At 42.4% G+C, this 20,730-nt stretch overlaps 2 protein-coding genes across 2 annotated transcripts in view; one reads left to right on the top strand and one right to left on the bottom strand.

Moving 5' to 3' along the window:
- LOC148036455 (uncharacterized) overlaps nt 1-20,730 on the top strand; it is a 225,699-nt gene that overhangs the window by 116,249 nt on the left and 88,720 nt on the right. The window contains exon 18 of the mRNA XM_087678435.1: nt 6,927-7,115. Coding sequence (XP_087534561.1) covers nt 6,927-7,115 — 189 coding nt within the window. The remainder of the gene's footprint in view (nt 1-6,926; nt 7,116-20,730) is intronic.
- LOC148036456 (uncharacterized) lies at nt 3,366-5,737 on the bottom strand. Its single transcript, XM_087678805.1, has 2 exons — nt 5,570-5,737; nt 3,366-5,428 (listed from the first exon to the last, which is right to left on the bottom strand). The coding sequence occupies exons 1-2, from the start codon at nt 5,735-5,737 to the stop codon at nt 3,500-3,502; spliced, it is 2,097 nt and encodes a 698-aa protein (XP_087534931.1). The 3' UTR covers nt 3,366-3,499.

Below are 20,730 nucleotides of genomic sequence, written 5' to 3' on the forward strand. Positions count from 1 at the left end.
GCATAGAGAGGGAGTCTTGGATGAGTTTCTATACGACTTTTGGAGGCGGCTACATGATAGCTTCAGGCCCAGGAAGATATCTCTCTTTCTATGGCTTCTAGCCCATAGGAGTTTAGCAGTTGACACTTGGCTTGGATATGGCAGAGACCTAGTGGCTTGCGTGTGATGTGGTGAGCCAGAGGAGACACAAAGACATTACCTCTGGGACTGCCCTAGAGCACAAGAGATTTGGAGGAGAGCTCTTAGGATAGTATTCCATGCTACGGCAGAGTCCATGGTGGCAACATGGGGGGCTGCAGCTTGGGTCACAAACAGAGGTCCAGCTTGCGGCTATGAAGACACTCAGGGGAGCATTTCTTTTCTCATCATTGGACAGCATCTGAGCAAGATCCCTACCCTAGACTACTCACAAACACAGTGGACTTAGGGACATTGTCACAGATGGGAGCTGATTTCCAGCATTATAGCTTGGTACATATGAGCTGTGAGATGTAGCTATGTCATTGATCTTCAGGATATACCCACTGGGAAGTCTTTATCGAGGATTTGGACGACAGAGATAGTCCATACTCTCCGTGGGAGATGGGAGGGGTTGCAGGGCAGCTCTGAGAGGATGAGGAAGAAAATAGAGGCTTTCATGAGGATTTGGGATTCAGACACCTTTCACACTACCCCTCACATGGTCTGGCACTTTAGCCCACCAGTTTAATTGTTTACACAACCATTGTATCTGTGATGTACTTAGTTACTCTTCATAGAGTTTCTTGTACTTTGTATTTACCTTAGGGAGACTTTCTCCGAGGTGTTATTAATAGAGTTCTCTTTTCTTGGGAAAAAAAAAACTAACATGCTTTTGTAAGTTTAAGTACGTTCTAACTAATCGTAATCTATGTAACAGACTTATCCTATGGGTTTTTCTAACGTTACTGACTTATCCCTCATTTTATCGTAAGATGCAAAAAAACAATAGAAAATTTAGAAAATTGTAGATAGCTTAAAAGTAATCATTTTTTAATGTACTAAGCTTGATTATCTCCATTCGGCCATCCGTCATGATTATGGGTTATGGCCGCAACCTCGGTTTGTTTTGGAATAACCGGTCCTTCAGGTTGAATGGATTTAGGGATAACTTCTGCTTGTGCTTCAACTTTGTGTTGAGTTCTCTTTGCAGGGGCCACTTCCTTGCGTTGGGGAGCTCTCCGAGCATGACCTCCCTTAGTATCTCGACGTCTCTTGGGAGCCATGGAAGAAGCTTGATGTATTTGAGTAGCGCTTTCGCGTAGGTGTGGAGAGAGAGGCTCGGCTGATTGCAACAGAGCTTTGTTGCGTCAACAACAGAAAGACTTTTGCAAGGGTTGTTTGTTCTAATGTGACACTCTACCCCTTTTTATATAGTAATCGGGGGGGGGGGGGGGGGGGAGGGGGAAAGAGGGAACACTTTCTTTTTAGCGTCGGGCGGGCATCACTTCAAGGCTCACGGCTAAGGCGGCGACCAAGGCATAGACCTTGGCATCTTGGCCTTGGCATACTTGGCAACAGGCTATGAAGGCTTTGTTGGCGTTGTTAGCTGTGCGTGAGAAGCTCCCACTAGTTGTAGGAAAAGCTTCTCGGGAGGTCACCCATCCTGGCAGTGTCGTCACCCAAGTGCACTTAACTGCCAAGTGACTATCCACTAGGCTAGTTCTTTTTGTTGTTCTATACTACAAATATAGTTTTAATAAGCTTGTCTTGGGAGGGTTTCCCAAGCTTTCCTTCCATGAACTAGCATATAATACCTCATTAATAATAACAATTATCTTCATACTTAGAGCTAGTTTTAAAAATGTGCAATTTTGTTTTTCAACATAAATCAATTTTTGGAATGTATACGCACATTGTTTATTAACTAAGTAATGGGGACATTATAACCACAATTCCTAATTTTTATGCACCTTTCTACTAACATTGTATTCCCAAAACCATGCCAATTGCTAGTAATCTGCTACATCAAATTGTGGCATGACGTGCAATTTGCTATATCATACAAACGTGAAATGATGAATGCTGATTGATGCATTGGGTTGTCATGAAAGTGCTATGATCAGATTGCCACAAAATGATCATGAATTGCTGCTGCAAATAGCTCCCAAATGGGTGCTGATCGCGATGAATGTCTCTGAAGACACCTTGAGTTGTGTGATTCTTTCATGTAGCAACCCTGCATCGTTTCTTCACCTCCTACTGTTGTGGCAACCTAATTCTCATCCTATGATGGAGCTTGATTGTCTTGTGATGATATTTCTTTTTATAATTGAGCCACTGCACGACATTTTTCTCTCCCTGTTGTGAGTACATTGACAAGTGGAGCACAAGAGAAAAGCATATGGAGGTATCTCAATGTATTCAATAGGTAGAGGAGCATGTACTCACAACATGCAGAGACTTGGGCTAAATTCTATCTCCAACTTGACTCTCTAACATTGACTAGTGTGAGTGCATTGACAAAAATGGAACACAAGGGATAAGCATATGGAGGTGACACAATGTAAGAGAGCAGAGTTGGAAATAGATTTTATCCCAAAAGCAATTGTATATTCCGTTGCGCTTGAAATAGAGATTTGCATGCAGGACATCCTCATATCGCATCTCTGCCTTATATCCCAATCATATATCCAGTGTCTGTAGAACCCATACATGTGGACAAGCATACCTTGAAACTCCAACTTGGGATATTATGCAGTGGCATAATATCCAGTGTCTATAGAACCCACACATGTGGACAAGCATACCTTGTATAGAAACATGAAACGGGGAACGGGAACGGGGAACGGGAACGGGGACGGAGACGGGAACGCCAAACCTAGGGAACGGGGACGTGGGAACGGGAACGGCATTTAAAAAATCAAAATTCATGAAAAAAAATTAATATTTCACTGATAATCCATGTGGACTCTGGGAGTCTGGAGTGTTAAAACTTAAAACCAAGGTATATAATCCACAAGGACAAATCATTTTGAGTTTTAACTTTAAGATATCATGCATTATTCTAAAACTACTCATTAGAAATTGAATTGCAACTTACAAGGCTCAAGAGGTAAGCTATTCAATTATAAATAATAAAATCCATAATACATATGCCAAAAATCATAAATGATAAAACAATGAACAATGAACTAAACTTAAAAGTCTAAGCTAAAAGAGCATGCCTATGGTACCATTGTCAAAAAACTTAAAAGATTACAAATATGAAATTGAAGTCTAATCTTTGAAAGAACATGCTCATTGCCCCAAAAAAGACTGCAAATATAAAGTCTAATCTCTAGACTAAAGCAAAATGCGGCATGCCACATGCCAAAATAGCCCAAAGGGCAACTGCAAGACTGCAAGACTCAAGTACAAGTATAATATCGACATGGCACAACTGTCAACAACCCAAGTGTCACAGTGTCATCAATGATCATAATATCATATATAATGTAAATGTGTCATGTATCATGAGACTCGTGATAAGTAAGCTAAATCAAAGATCATGATGGGGCTCTGAGGCTGCTCTAGCCACTCCTGAAGTGCCAGCCTCATCATCATGTGTACCATGAATTGCTGCATCTCCCTCAACATCAGCATGTGTCTCCTCTTCTTGCTGCATCTCCCACTCTGTGAATGGATCACGCTTTGTTGTCATACTGTTACATAACATCCTCAAATTAGCACTAACGAATACTAGATCGTTTGCCCTCTCCACACCAAGACGGTTCCTCTTCTTTGAAGCAATGTGAGCGTAGGTACTCCACAATTGCTCCAAACAAGAGGAGCTAATTGACTGACTCAAAATACGGATGGCTAGTTGCTGCAACTCAGGACCATCCGAACCATAGTCCTCCCACCACAAAGCTGCCCCAATCTTACAGCGATCCTCCTGTGCATCCCCACAACCAAAAGAACCCCGAAAGGTCCTATAACATGAAAGCTGATCTCTGATCTTTCGTCTAGTGCCATGATCAGGCACTAGACGAGACAATATAAGTCTCCATGCATCCATAACCTCACTGTCATTCTCTTGACCCTTGCCCTGGAACTCAGGATCCACAATAAATGCAGTTGCATGCATGGGTGAGCTATAGGAGTTCCACGTCGTCACAACTAAATGGTGTATTTTCTCATACGCCTCATCATTTGGTGCCAACTCCTGCAACTTTTCATTCAACCTGTCCATAGCCTCATATACCTTGCCAATGCAAGGTTGCATAGCATCCATAACCCTCAATAAATGTACAATGGGTGATACCATAGCATCTATCAGCTTTACATCATCCCAAAAAGTGGAGTTATTTGCTTTCTCCAAGCATAAGATACCTGTAGGAGTATCTGCCAATGTTGATGAGGTAAACTCATCACTAAGAAATAACTGCCTCAAGGCACCACTGCATTCTCTTAACCTGCCTAGCATCAAGAAGTTAAAGGCAAATCTGGTATCAGAGTATTTTAAAAGTGTCTTCTTCGACCGCAAAGAAAAGTGATGGCGAAGAAATTGGTGATTCAAAACAAAGCTAACCATTTGAGCTCCTTGCTCTATGACAGGTGCAATCCATGACAGGTTACCAATATCCTTTAGTAGGTTGTTCAAGCAATGAGCCATACAATATGAAACTGTGATATGTGGATAATATCCCTGAATAATAGCACCTGCTGCCCTATTTGCAGGCTCTCCATCTGCAACAAATCCCACAACATGCTCTGGGCCAATAAGCTCAACACCTGTAACCCACTCTGCTGCAAGTACATTTGCTGACTTTCCTGTCCTCGATGCATCATGTGAAGATATAAAATACATTTCCCCACGAGAATAAGCAACCATACCATGAATGGATTGCTTGCGTGTATCACTCCAACCATCAGCAATCAAGGAAACTCCATTTTTAGCCCACATGCTCTTTCTAGTCACTGCTGCTTGCTCAATAAGGCGCTTTTCCTTGTCGAGCAAAGTGGTGCGTAAGGTCTCTGATGATGGAGGTACATACGAAGGGCCATACTCACCAATCTTCTTGCACATCAATTTAAAATACTCTGACCTGGCTGCACGAAATTGAATGTGGTCATGATAAAAAAAGCGTGCCACTGATGTATCCACCTCTTCCTTCTTCTTGGGATCCCAACTAGCATTAAGTGTGCTTTGTCTACGTGCAACATGTGGCGTTGTTGATGCCATGGCCGATGCAATACCTGTAGTAGGTGTGGAGGTAGCACTTCCTGATACTGACCCTGCTCTAGATACATCTGATGGGGATGGTGTCACAAAAGTTGCAGGGTCAACTGCAACACGTCGTGGTCTAGATGCAAGATAAGCTTGTTGACCTGCTACACGGTCACGAAGCTCCCTTTGCTTCTCCAAGGTCACATTTGGACAAAACTGCACCTCTGAATTTGGCTCATGTAGGAGATGAGCTCGGACCTGATTATGCATAAATATTAAAATTTAAAATGGAACAAGTGGCAATTGGTAGTCCATATTGAATATTCTAATATTTAAGTAACTTTGAAAAATTAAAATCAATAAAAATATGAAATACAAGTGCTCGGCTCAATGGATTACCTTGTTTGCTCCACTAGTTCGCTTGTATGGGCAAAGCTTGCAAGTCCATGGTCGAGATCCTCCACCACTCAAAGGGCGGTCAGCATTTACTTCTTCCCACCATGACCAATCATCAGACCTTCTTCCTCGACCACCAACCCGACGAGCAGGGCGGGAAGATGAAGCCATTTATGATTTCAGGCTGAGTCGAGAGAAGGAAAATTTGAAGGCTGAAAATTGATTATTGAAGGCTCGAGAGAAGGGAGAAGGCTCAAGAGTCAAGACTCACTCAAGAGTCGAGAGAGAAGGGAAAGGGAGAGAAGGGAGAAGAAGAAGAAGATTCATGGAAGAAGAAAGAAGAGAAGGGAGAAGTGAAGAGAAGGTAGAAGGAAGAAGAGAAGGAAGAGAAGAAAGAATAAGAAGAGAAAGAAAAAGAAGGAAGAGAAGGAAGAGGTTGGAGGTGGGAGGAGAAAGAAGAGAAAGAATGGAAGAGAGGGAAGAGAAGGAAGAAGGTGGCTGGGCCTAGGGGCAGGAGAACTGGGCCAGGCTGAGGCGGGAGCAGGAGAAATGGGCCAGGCGGGTGCACGCGGGAGCAGGCGGGAGCAGACGGGATGCAGGCAGGAGCAGGCGGAACGAAACAGAACAGGGCGAAAACGAAAACTGGGCGCGGGCGAAAACTGGGCGCAGGTCACTTGCCACGTGGCGTTCCCTGTCCCGTTTCAGACAGGGAACGCAGCAGGGAACGCGACGGGACAGGGAACGTTCCATTTTTTGGAAACGCGGTCCGAGCCGGAAACATGCCGGGGACGGTGATTCTGCGTGCCGGGGGGCCGTTCCAGCCGTTTCCTGTCACTATGATACCTTGAAATGCAGTGGCATGAGGATGTGTCGAGGAGAGTGAAATGTCTAAACCTTCAGCGCAAAAACTACCCACCCCACCCAAAACCCCAAAAGCTGGTTTTTTCGTCCTAAAGGGGTAGGTTTTGCACCCCTATGAGCTCTGCTTTCTGTTTAAAGAGCTCAGCTTCTTGTGTAAATTAGGGTGCCTCTTTGTTCCTGCAGTTTGACTGTTCTACCTTTAAGCTTTGCTTCATGATTGAACAAGGATGCTGGGTTAGTTTTGTACTTTGCCTTAGGACACATTGTGTTGAGGGGACTTATTGTTACAATGCTCTTTCCTTTAAAGAAAGAAAACATAGAAGAATGATGTGGTTGAATATAAAAATAGGGGAACTATAAATAGCATTTTTCTTTTATGCATAATGTTCTTTCAATCTATAATTTAGCTACCAAGAAGTCACAGTTCCTATTGTGTTTCCCAAAAGACAATATCTTACTGCAAAACTCTCTTTTCTTACTTGGTTTTCATGCTGAACAGTGCATGACTCAAAATGTGACTATCACGGAAAAGATGATGGAGTTGTTCTCAAAGCACATCTTAAAGGAAAATTCGGAGGACTCAAAACAGTTCTTGAATGGTCTAGGAGAATTTTGTGAGGTACAAGGATCTTATCACCTTGCATGTAAAATATACATTCAAGCTGGGGACAAAGTCAAAGCCATGAAGGTCTCTCTCTCCTCCTTTATTTGGTATTTACTTAAGGATTCTTTCATTTGGGTAATATTTAATGTATGAGAAAAAAGAATCAAATTCACAAAAGGTTTTCTCTATGCTTTTTTCATGAAGGTTGTTGAATTGTTAAAAATATTGACACGTACAAAGGGATATTTTTGCCAGAAAGTAATCTTTATATACATCTACTATGCCACATGGAAACTGGTGGAATGAACACACATGCTGAATTTTGTTCAGGAAGGAAGTGGAAAAGATGGGGATATTCAGGTGCAAACTGGTAGTTGATAGCATTTTACCAACATCCAAGAACAATTGGTGATTTGTTGATGTATCCCAAGAGTGCTAATTGGTGGTTGATAGCATCTTACCAACATCCAAGAACAATTGGTGATTTGTTGGTGAATCACAAAAGTGCACACTTGGGACATAAAACCCCACACATGATTGGCCATTGGCATAAAATGAAAAGCTGAGGGGCAGTCTTATTAGATGTGGTAAAAGAAGCACATCCACCATGATGAATCTTACAGTGTCACAATATCATCACTGATAGACAGACCATCTATTAGAATCGCTTTAGACAAAGGCTGTACCCTAGCAAGGAATCTTTGACTTCATGTTTAAGAGTGTTGCTGCACTTACCTTTACTATTCTTGCATGACCAAACTTTGCTTGCTTTTTAGTTACCCATCTAGGGGAAATTTATTGATTATGTATTAATTTTTTACATAAGCATGCTAAGATGAAGGGTGTGCCTCATCACAAAGAACAAGGACTTAAAACTCAAGAGGAACTAAAGAAAGAGCCCCAATCCAAGGGCCATCATACTCCATGGTTAAAATACCAATAGTGACATATGAAGACACTTGCCAAAGTAGCTTGCCTTGCAACAGTTGATTGTATTCCTTCAATCTACTTTTGGCCTGAAAAATAAAGGCATCTCACATAGTCCAATTGTGTCATAGTCCTAATATTGGAGTATGTGAAAGAGCTACATAAAATGTGATGGATGCTGAGTGGTGTGAGGGTATGCAATGGAAGAGAAACACAACACAGAGAGAAAGGGAGAAGAGAAAAGTGGATAGGTTAGTGAATCCATTGAAGGACATGCTGAAGTTAAGGAAGTCAACTTGGCAAGGGAAGGGGACAAGCCTTGACCCGTGTACATGGTCGATGACTTAACTGAGTAAGAGGAGGCCAATCTCATTAATCTCTTATGAGAATATGTAGATGTATTCGCTTGGTCCTTAGAAGAGCTGAAAGGAATCGATCCGAGTATTGTGACTCACAACATTCCTATGACCCCTAACACAACGCGAGTCAAACAAAGACCACTGCATGCAATGAGTCCAAAGCATGCTCATGCTATGAAGGACAAAATAGACAAGCTGTTGAATACTGGATTCATTTACATGATTGAGCACATGGAGTGGGTATCACCCATCGTAATTGCCTTGAAGAAGAATGGGAAGATTGGAGTGTGCGTGAATTACAAAAAGGTGAATGTAGCGGCAAAGAGAGACAATTATCCATTACTGTACAGGAATGGAAGGGAAATCTGCACTGAATCTGGAAAGAATGTTGAATAAAATGATGGACTGATCAGTCCGTGCATGCACACAATAGCATCTGTGAGGACACTAGATCAAGCTAGAAAATGATGATAGCATAGGAGATGGTGAGGGAGACGGAGATGGAGAATGCAGCCAGCAGCCCCTGCCAAAGATGGAGACGTATGCCAAACTCCAAGTGTGCACCTGCAGAAGAGGAAGAAGAATGAATGATCTGCCCCAAAGTGGGACCACCTATATATAGCTGAAATGCCTCTAAACTGGCCGACCAGCCAGCTGACCTGCTAAATGTGTCATGGATGACCAGCAGCAGAAAATGCTGATGTGGCAGGGGGAAAATGCCCATAGAGACACACACAGAAAATCCCAATTTGTAGGGGCTGCACAAGCTGATTGGTGCCCGAAAATGCACACTAACCTGACTAAGAAAAGAAGTGCATGCTCTAAATAGAGTTGCCTCCTCTGTCAAAGCACATGACAGACATGCTAGAGCTCCTAATGTTCCTGCTTGTCCAACTCAAGTTTAGGTTCATAGGTACGAGATGATAGTGCATGATAAACATGACTATTAACACCCAGGCCGAAGAAGATGAGGATCCGAGGGTTACAAGAAGAGTGCCAATGCCAATGAATTTTGTCGATGTAGACTGCTGATGAAGAAGCTCCTCATGATCCCGGGGAGCCGCCTTTGAAACACTAGGGACTAGGAAGTCCACAGCCGCATCACTCATATCGTTCCCCTCTAAAAGCGATGGAGGTATGAGGGAACCATTGGAGGAAATAGTGGGGGATGGGATGGAAACTGTGGAATAGATGGTGCACAACCGGGAATTGGTGTAGCAATAGACAATTTTTTTTCAGGACTTTGCAAAAGGGAAGGGGAATGGAGCTTGTAAAGCCCTCTCTCCTAGCAACTTGTTGCTAAAACAGCTTGTGTAAAAGAATTCTCAACAAAAACGACTTGCTCAGTGAAGACAACTTGGGTATCAAGTCTAGTAAGAAGGTTGTGAATAGAGATGGATTGGAAAGCCCAAGTCTGGAACATGTAGGACTTCCAAAATGGAGCTCGAGGAATGGGTTGGAAATAATGGCAAAGTGCCAACACCACTAATAGGCACCAAACAAATGTCACCAACAATGGCAAATGGATGAAGATCGTGTAGCAAATCTCCTTGTGGAGTCATATGACTTAAAACACTGCTGTCAATAGGCCAAGGCCTCTCAAAAGGTGTGGCATTCATTGAAGAAGGCTCCACTAGCGCATGGATATGAAGGAACATAGACTCACGGGTAATGGCTAGTGTAGAGGTGGAGAAAGATTCAAATGATTTAGCTCCATCCTTCTCTCTTGGACGAAGGTGAGGGTGCTTCTTCCAACATTTCTCCTCAAGATGTCTCCCAATCCCACAGTGTGGGCATTTAGGCTTCTCTAAATCTATGTCAGATCTTGAAAAACTCTCTTGTTTCTCCTTCTTGTGCTTGGCCTTAGATTTCTCCTTCTTCTTCTCCCCTTTGGTACCTACTGTGAAAGCCTTTGTGGAGGATCCTCAATGGGATGCAAAATAGAGTGGGTAGCAAACTCCCAAAGATCGAAGGTGTCAAGAATACACTCCACCTTGTAAGACCAAAGCAAATAATTTGATCCATCTAGCTGGTCTTCTTTGGGAAAAGAAGGAAGAATGGGCATCTACTCTGATGGTGCCATCATAGGCATCCTAGGGCTAGAAGGATGGGTCCTATGGGAGACATGAAGAGAGGGGGGAGGAGATGGCTGCTTCATTCTATGTAACTTGGCAAGAGAGGTTTCCTATTCAGAATAGGGCTTTGATCTCCGATCTTTGTGATGATCATGCCGCCTTTTAGAGGGAGTATGATAGACTCCTCATTTGATTCACCAAAGCCTTGAAACCAATGATATTCCATGTCTCTAGACTTGCTAACACACTAAATCTTTTGTGTTTGGCTATAGAAGAGCCCAAGAACAGAGAGAATAATTAACTACATGAACTGATTCAATCCTACAAAGTTTTAGGAACCACATGCCCAAATGCCTAATAATTGCAACATTTGAAAACATTGTACCTAGCCAATTGATATTAGTCAAGTCTTTCCTTGTATCATAGGCAAAGAGACTTTTGGGCATTAATATATGGAGTTGATGCTAAATCCAACAATCCCCACAAATGCAATTGATTTGTTGACAATTGAGGTTCTTTACCTTAAGGATCATAAATAGCCCACCATTTCTTGCAAGCTTATGCACCAACAATAACATCTGATGAGTCACCAATGCAAACACCAAAGGGCTCCTCCCCTAAATTGCCTTGAGAGGCCTTGTATATATTTGACTTCTTTGTTCAGAGCAATATAATTGGCCACACCTTATTATATGAGAAAAGAAACATCACAAGGCTAAGAGGGCATCCCTATCTAAGGGAAAATGATCAATTTGTTTAGAAACTTCCCCATTCAGCATTGTGCAAGCAACTCCATTGTCGCTGATTTTATCAATGACATTCGCCATTCTTTGAGCTCCAAAACCCATGGTAGACATGAATTCCGATGACATTATCTTGACATATAACCCACAGAGGAGGATTACAACATCACATGGATACACTTGATGGTTTAGAGAGGGCTCTCAGTGAAACTTTGAAAAACCAGGGTCATGGTCGTTCACACATGAAGGTTGTTTTCTAGATAGAAAGAAAGGAAGGAAGAAAGAAAGAAAGAAAGAAAGAAAGAAAGAAAGAAAGATATGCTAACGTCTATATATGGCCAATGTGGCCCATGAGACAATATCTAGGGTACATCCATGTTTAATGTCATCTCATCTGTATAGTGAATATAACAATAAAATAAGTGGCCTATAAAAAAATGCTCCAAATAAATGTACAATGAGTGACAATGCTAGAGTAACAAGCATGCCTAGTGTCATCTCATCCATAGAATGAAAAAGTCGTCCTAATCTAACACTAGTGCTGCTATGCTAGAGGCTATAAGTTGTAGTTGATCTCAAGATCTATGGATGATGTCAGCTATGATGCGGTCCCTAGCCACTCAACTGATGTGCTTGGTGGTGAGTCTTCGATGTCCCGTAATGATGGCTCTGATTCAAATGTTTTACATCCTCCTCGATCATGGTCTTGAGAGAGAGTGATTACATATAGAGACAACCAAGTGGAGGTGACAAGGTCTTTATGTATACTTGGGAATGGATTTTACTTGCAGAGTTAGTTTTCCCTGAGACAGACATCATAGGGCATGTAAGGGTATGCTGCTTTTGCAAAAATGGATCAATTATATCATTAAATCCATTTTTAGGATCCCTACACAAAGGATGGCTTTTTGATACATTAGTTGCCCAAACAATGATGTATGCAACACATACATAGGCTCCTAGCCTTCGATTGATGATTGATGACAAATGGAGGGACTTCAGATCCTTATGATCTGCAAGATTATTCCTAGTAAATCCTAAGTGGCAAAGGAGATCATTAGAGTAGAGTTTGCAGCACTCCCCATTGTAGTGGATAGTCTATTCCAGATGATTAGCTGCATTAGATGGAGCAGATCCATGAGCCCAGACAAGTTACCACGCTAATCCTTGTAAAGAAATACTGGTCTACAGATAAGAAACGTGATCATATGACAAAGCACAAATTGATAAAGAACACAATTAGGGTTAGGGTAACTTAGAGACAATGAACATTGAATATGAATACTGAATGAATGAATATGTATGATGCTCAATGCAGTAATACGCAAAGTGAGTGCTGCCCCTGAAACTTCCATGTCTTGAGGACTAGCATAGAGAGTATGAGCTAGAGAGTGGTCAAGGATCTCAGACGGTGAGCTTGTACAATGTCCCATTAGTCTCCTACCATAGACATTCCCCTAGTTACCTAGGAGCCAAAGATCCATAGCCCCTGATTGTAGTAGCAGTGCAAACAGATGTGACACAACCCACAGAGGCAATGACACAACAACCCCGCAAAGGATGCAATAGGTTACACATGCACCCCCATCTCCTAGACTCTCTCCTCACTAGGAGAGATTCAAAGTTGATCCTATCTTAGGTACCCGAGACCCAACAAATGAGGGATCCGAGACCCAGGACTCGCGAGAGTGAGCAAGAGGTAGAGGACTTAGACACATACTCTTGAGAACTTCTCCTCATTAAATGCTTCAAGAGAGCTAGCAAAGAGGATGCATGAGAGAGTGTATACTAGGAGGCAATGGAGACAGGTGTGGGCTATAGAGCCATGCTAGTCTAAGAGGCTTAAACGCAACCCATGAGAATTATCTCATGGAATGTACGCAAATGTGGAGGACAACACATGAGGCAAGGATGGAGCTTGATGAGGTAGGATTTGCAAAGAGAATTAGTGGGAGGATCCATTGATTTTCTCATGTTGCAGGAGCACCATCCCTCAACAGAGAGGATATCTCGATGCTACAGGCCACAACCATGCTTACTTGGTAGCAACTATGGGAGTCACAGGGGATGGAGTATGCATCTTGGGGAGAAATGGACCTAGTTGGTATGACATTTGGGTATCGTGATTCTAGGGAGAGCCATGTGGGTCTCTATAAGAGTGAAGTTGCTGCTTATTAGTGTATTGGTCATTTATGCTGCAAATGGTCAACGAGATAGGAGATGGTTTTGGACTACACTGAGTTTTTACCATAGATAGTACGAGATGACTTTAATATGGTGGTGGCAGCTCTACAGGATAGGAGAGGCACAAGCATAGACACTATTAGAGGAGGAGACTAGATTTCCTTGGAGGAGCTCTTATTTCAAATAAGAGGTCAGGATCTATGGTTCACAGAAGAGTTTGGAAAGTCCACAAGCTTGCTATAGTTCTCTAGGAGAGACACGGTAGTAGGGGCTAGGACTTTCTTTATAATCGACCGATTCAATGATTTTGGCCTATGACAAGGTTGGCCGAACAAGCATCATACATGGCATGACCATCTCGAACAACTCACCGATTCAGCTACTTATCTTTGAGAGATTTGGAGGACCTCACTTTAGTGTTGGGATTCTAGAGCACTATTCAATGAGGATGATCTTAGAGAGACAGTCACATAGATTTTGAGGTCTAGACCCTTCTTAGTGGGATGATAAACTAGTGACTTGGATGAGAGGCTACAAGAGATCAGTTCCTTTTCAAGGAGTCCTTTTCAATTTGACAGAGGAGCTAGAGAAGGCACTTCAACCACTGCCCTCAAGCAAGTGTCTAGGAGAAGATGGACTAGATAAGTCCTTTTTGAGCTATTGGGATCTTATCAGCATAGGCCTCATCTCAGCTTTTCAGGAGATTGTGGCATTAGGGGGTATTCGAAAGAGACTTTTTGAGGGGTTGATTCACCTCATTTCCAAAGGAAGTGGAGAGAGATCGAAGATCACACAATGAAGATTGATCACTTTGCTTGGAACTATCTATAAGTTCCTTGCAAAGATGATTACTCTCAGATTAGCCCCATTGATGTTAGATATTATGCACCCCATCCAGACATGTTTTTTCCAAGAACGTACTAGCTTGGACAACATCTTCACTTTCTAGGATTCCATTGCTTGGTCCCAATCCAGGAACAACCAAGACCTTATCGTGTGCCTTCTCAACTTTGAGAAGGCATACGACCAAGAGGATAAGGAGTTCTTGGGGGCACCATGCGGAGGATTGGATTTCCAAAGGAGTGGGTTAGAGCAATAATGAATCTTCACTTCTCAAAATAGCTAGATTATGACCCTGATGGAGTGGGAGGACATCAATTCAACATTTAGGCATGTTTGGCCACTAGCTCCCTTCTTGTTGTTATTTGTAGTAGAGTTGAGAGACAGTTCTAGATGTATAAGAGGCATCAAGTTACCAATCCACACTCTCCAAAGGAGATGGGAGAGGATGTGGCGTAGCTCTTAGAGGATGAGGAAGAGAAGAGGTCTCCTTGTTACAGACATGAGACTTTGGCACTTTCTTTCATACTATATCACTCCCCCTGGTGGTTTGGTATTATAGCCCATCAGATTGGTTGTTTACACAAACATTGTATTTGTGATATACTTGGTTACTGTTTATAGAGTTTCTTGTACTTAATATCCCACTTCAGGTTTTCTCGAAGGTGTTATTAATAGGAAGTGGTGTGGTTAGAAGAAGTAGATCCCTACATGTAAGGGTCATAGGTCAGGATTTGGGAAGAGAGAGGCAGTCCCCCAAGAAGACACAAACTCACTATCTTCAAGGATTGGTGCTAGAGAGGCATCGATATCGAGTACATGGTGAGTGGACAAGGACACCACTAAATTTGTACATTGGAAAAAATTATATATTTTTAAATTCAAGAGGGTGGTCTAAAAGGGGAAAAAGTTGAATATGGAACTCTGGCACTTTCCTCCACACTGCCCCTTAGATGGTTTGGTGTTTTAGCCCACCGAATTGATTGTTCACACAACCATTCTATTTGTGATTTACCTAGTTACTCTTTACAAAGTTCTTGTACTTTGTATTTTGCCTTGGGTTTTTCTCCAAGGTGTTAGCAATAGAATTTTCTTGTGAAAAAAAGGGGAAAATGTTTACTTAGGCAAGATCTTACATCGGTTTAGGTGGCACAAAGGAAGGAATAAATGCCACACATGTAGAAAGGAAGGAGGCAATACAATGGACTATGTATAGAGATGGGAAGCTCATCATTATGGAGCATAGGACCACATGATAGTACACAACCTATGCGATCTTGAAAGATCTTTATATGAAACTGTTACGGGAGCCAATGACTTGATACAAGCTACTTGGAAGACATCTTCAAGGATAAGGACATTGCCTTATATAGAGAGACACACCAATGCACACATAGTAGACTCATAGCGGTGCATGGATATAGATCGGAGTTTCAATTTTTTCCATAACCAAGGACCACAAGGGTTACCGGAGGTTTCGGAGGAGTGGCAATATTTTTAATGGAAGAGCTTGTGGCTGTACTCTTAATACTCCAAAAGGATGGAAACTCAAGAGGCCGTATATATATGTTAGACTATGCACACATACACAGAGGGATATTTTATTGCAATATGCTATTTTTCAGAAGCTGGTTCACGCTATGCATCACAAGGCGAGACATCCTATGTTGAATCAAGGTCAAAACACTATCAAATTAGCTTGTAAATACGGCACTCAATGCATCTGTGTTCCTTTATTTCCAAGCTCACAGAAGATTTGCATTTGGAGAAATCATGACACCTGAATTTGATGGGTTAGGGATGTGTTGTGGTTTTGGGTTAGTCCCCAACATATTCTTCAGAAGTTCATAAGAATGAAGGATAGTTCTAATTTTAAACTTCCACAAAGTGTAGATTGTACCATCTAACTTGCCTTTGCTGAAGGTTAGTGGACAAATCCTCAATGTTTGAATTGTTAGTACAGTAGCACCATCACCTCATACGCGAGCACTGCTACTTGATGTAGCAAATGCCATTTCTTCTCTTCGCCATTGAAGCCCTTGCCTCTCAAGTACTCTTCACTCCTTAGAGCCCCCTTGGCTTTGATACCATGTAGATATTACACGGCAGAGTCTGAGCAAGTAGTAGAGAGCATGCAACAAATATGAGAAGAACAGAAACTACTTTTATTTCAAAGGAGATGATACAAAGATGGATCTGTCCACTTGGGAACTTCCAATGTGAAGCTTAGATGGTGATGCAGGCAGATGATAGGTGAAGAGCTTAAGGGTAGCTGGAAGAAATCTGAATGGATGAAAGTTAGATTAACAATGGCTTTAGAGAGGTCTTTCTTTTATAGCCTAGAAAGGTAGTCTGGTTGGTATGTTCGACCATATTATGAACCTTTTCTTGTCGGTGGGGGAATATTCCACTTTACAGTCAGGACCACGGATAGCCCCCCCTAAGACTCCCCAACTAGGGTTCCAAGCCTTTGATGCCTTAGTTACATGTTGAATCAAGGTTTACAGTTGGGGCCACGGGTAGCCCCCTTGAGACTCCCCAACCAGGATTCCAAGCCTTTGATGTCTTAGTTGTATATTAAATCAAGGTCAAAATATTGTAAAGGGAATATTCCCTTTATAGTTGGGGCCATGGGTGGGTGCTCACCCCCTTGAGACCCCCTAGCAAGGGTTCCAAGCCTCTGATGCCTTAGTTGTGGTGAATCAAGGCCAAAATACTATTAGAACAACTAAGGCACACAATGTATTTGTGTTTCTTCGTTTCCAAGCTCGCAAAAGATTTACATTTGGAGAGGAGACACAGAGACATTGCCTCTGGGATTGTCCTAGAGCCCAAGAGATTTGGAGGAGAGCTCTTAGGATAGTATTCCATGGTACAACAGAGTCCATAGTGGCGACATGGGGGGCTGCAGCTTGGGTCACAGATAGAGGTCCAGCTCGCGGCTATGAGGAGCAGCATCTGAGCAAGATCCCTACCCCAGACTACTCACAGACACAATGGACTCAGGGACATTGTCGCAGATGGGAGCTGATTTCCAGCATTATAGCTTGGTACATATGGACTACGAGATCTAGCTAGGTCATTGATCTTCAGGATATACCCACTGGGGAATCTTTATTGAGGATTTGGACGATAGAGATAGTCTATACTCTCCATGGGAGATGGGAGAGGTTGCAGGGCAGCTCTGAGAGGATGAGGAAGAAAAGAGAGGCTTTCCTGAGGAAGAAAAGAGAGGCCTCCAAAGACTGAAAACCCAAACTTTTGTCGTGAAGAATCCTCCCGATCAAGTCCTTCCAATGATCAATCAGCCCTTCTACATTGTTCTGATACCATGTCACAGTGCGGAAATGCGGAAGCATATGGACAAGATTGAAAGAAAATGAACATGAGAGAAAGGGAGAGAGAAAAGAGACATAAGAGTGCAGAAATCTATACTCAATGAATGTTGCAGAGGGTGAGATACCCAATGAATAATGCCCTCCAAGAGTACCTTCGAGAGAACTGATTGCACCCATGGTAACCTGAGAAATGCTAGTGCAAGGGATGACAACTCTCTAAGACATAGATTTTGGCCTAGGAAAGTACACAGGATGGTTATTTATAATGTTTCAGCAAGGTAGTCAAACTTAGATGCTCTCACTTGATTGAATATTAAAAGAGGAGCTAGCATAATTGACCACCTAATAGGGTAAGTTGCTTTGATACAGGACATTAGAAACTTCATGATATTGGATAGACTGATTAGGGTGGTAGCACAAAGTTGAAGAGAAGATGAGATAGTCTCTTCTCTTCAACCATATCTTGAGGACAATAGGCTGCACCATTGGATAAAGGATACATCTCTCATGAGGGATGTTCTCTATTGACGTAGCTTCTACAATGGGATAGTGGTTCACTTTTCTAGATTTTAGTAGGTAGTATTTAGAGACAAAGTCTCAAGGGTATTCAAGTGGCCATGAGCATTGGAGTGGGGGATAGGTATAGACACTTTATAAACCTTACTCAATCTCTTTACCAAAGGAGATGTTCTTCATGCAGTACTACCAGCGTAGAGCATCTTTACTTTTTCTATGCAAGAGAATGGCCGACTCATGAGAGAGGATTTGGATTAGTTAAAGCTTGCAAGATGCTATCACCAAAGGACTAGAGTACTAGTTTATTGTGATAAGAATTGGCTACTTAAACCTAGTCAAGTGATATGCATGATGGATCGTTGGATATACTCTATATATAGTGGAACCTAAGGGAGTCCATATAGAGAGATCCCTCTGTAGAGGAATTGAGATGCTTGCTTTTTTTCCCCTTCCCCCCCTACAGAGGATTAACGGAGGTGGGACTTGAAGGATGCACAGACCCTAGCTTTGATTGCATTCTCATTAAGAAGAGCTATTATTCTGCATTCTTGGTCTTGTAAGACCTCAAAAGAAACTTGGGATGTGCTAGAGCATATGTTTGCAGTATGTAATGAAGTGAGGATATCTTATCTCCGTAGAGAGCTGGCTCATGTAAATATGGATGAGGGTGACAATATGACAAATTACCTCACACACATACAAGATTTGCATGAGCAGTTGCTTGATGTTGATGAGGTCATTGAGGATGAAATCATTTTTTTAGTGGTATCTTGGATTTCACACCTCATTGATGTTCTCTTTGAAGGAGGAGGGTAGTAGCCCCTTACATCTGTTGAATTGGAAAGCTCTTGCTGCAAGAGGAACAAACTCGGAAGAATGTTGCATTCCGTACAGGTGATGTGGCTATGCTTTCAAAGTACAAAGGCAAAGGGAAAGCCAAACAGAAATCAACTAAAGGGTGATGTGGGACAGCCCTCAAATAAGGCTGCCCAAGACACAAAAAAGTCCAAGAAAAAGGGGAAATGTCATTATTGCAAGAAGCTTGGTCATTGTATTAATGAATACAAGAAGCAATTAGCAAAAAAAAAAGACTCCAGTTTGGTTGTCAAAAAGACATCAGCCAAAAAATCTTCTATTGGTGATGTTTTAGGCAACTTTGTGAAGGACTATGCATTTCTTTCATGCAATTTTGATTCTTCAATGGCTGATTCAGCATTTAATGTTGTTGAAATGCAACATACATGGTATTTTGACAGCGGGGCATGGAGGAATATCACTTCTAGGAAGTGTATCTTTACATCTTTGATTCAGCACTTGCAGGGAAGTGTGTTACATGTGAACAACAACACTTATGATGTATGTGGCATTGGTTCAATCATGATTACTGCTATAGATGGTTCCGATTTCATGCTTCTAGATGTTTTGTTTATGCCTAGCATCACAAAAAGTTTGTTGTCTATATTTGCTTTCAATAAGCATGGCTTTTAACTCATCTGTGAAGATGAAAAATGCATTGTCAAAGACAAAGACTATCTTTTTGTTGGATACGTATGATAGATGGTCTTATGGTGCTCTGACAATTAATACTCTTTTGTCCGTAATGCAAAATGCAGAGCTATGGCATGCCGGCTATGGACATGAGTGTTGGCAATCTAATGACCCTTCAACGGTGTCAAATGGTAGATGCATTGTCTCCAATGGAGACCCCATGTAATATCCTGCCGTGTGAAACCCCCCTCTCTGGCGGACAGAGGGGGGGCTGCAGTTGAAAGATAGTCGTAATGACAACATATCAACGTGACAAGGGGGAGATGACGTGGCGGTGGTGGAGCTGTCGAGGACATGATGACGATTTTGATGGGTGGGGGTGGCACACGTGTGCCACCTCCAACACCCCCCCCCCCCCCCCCCCCATTCCTTCCTTCCCCTTAATAGCCACAGAGCAACGGGTAATCTGGGGGTTCTGTGAAGTTAAGGACCCCTTAGCACAGCATTCCCCCCCCCCGCTGCCAACTTGTGAAAGAGAGAGAGAGAGAGAGAGAGAGGGCTTAGGAAATCTCCTTCCTTCCCTCTCTTGAGAAGAGGCTACAACTACCCTCTCTCCCTTGTGATTCCCGTTATCTCTCCATTAGCTACCCCTCTACGTGGTAGAAGGTTGCGGAAGTCAAGAAAGCGTAGGAAACTTGGGCACAAAGGAGTGCTCTCGGAGAAGAGGAGGGCCGCATTCCAAGCTCCGAAATGGCCCTGAAGCGCAAACTCTCCCAAGTAACCGGAAAAGCCGCAACCACGAAAGGAGGATTGGGCAAGGATATCACTACTAACACGAATGGGTTTTTGGGTCTAAACGCTAATTCGACACTCCAAAACCAGGTACCATTACAATGTCTAGCCCTATGAAGGGAATACTAAACCATAATCATCGAAAAAATAAATCATACTTTTGCATCGCGCAAATTGCTTAACTGGAAAGGTAGTTGTAAAGGCTTAATGACAATGATTTGCCATGAATCGATTAAGCATTTAGGGGTTGTTGCAGTACTAAGCTGAGTATTAGGCTCATGTACCTCGCATAAAGAAAATATATAAGTCACAATTTGTGAATTGCATAAGTTCATTGAGATGAATTTCCAAGAATGAAAACTCCGCACTGCATCATCAACTTAGGAAAGACTTGCATTTGGATTTGCGTGGCATCATGGAAAGTTTGGATTGCACTA

This window comes from Lygodium microphyllum, chromosome 5 (assembly GCF_053477565.2).
Source record: "Lygodium microphyllum isolate KBCC chromosome 5, Lygodium_microphyllum_v1.1.10, whole genome shotgun sequence".
Lineage (NCBI taxonomy): Eukaryota > Viridiplantae > Streptophyta > Polypodiopsida > Schizaeales > Lygodiaceae > Lygodium > Lygodium microphyllum.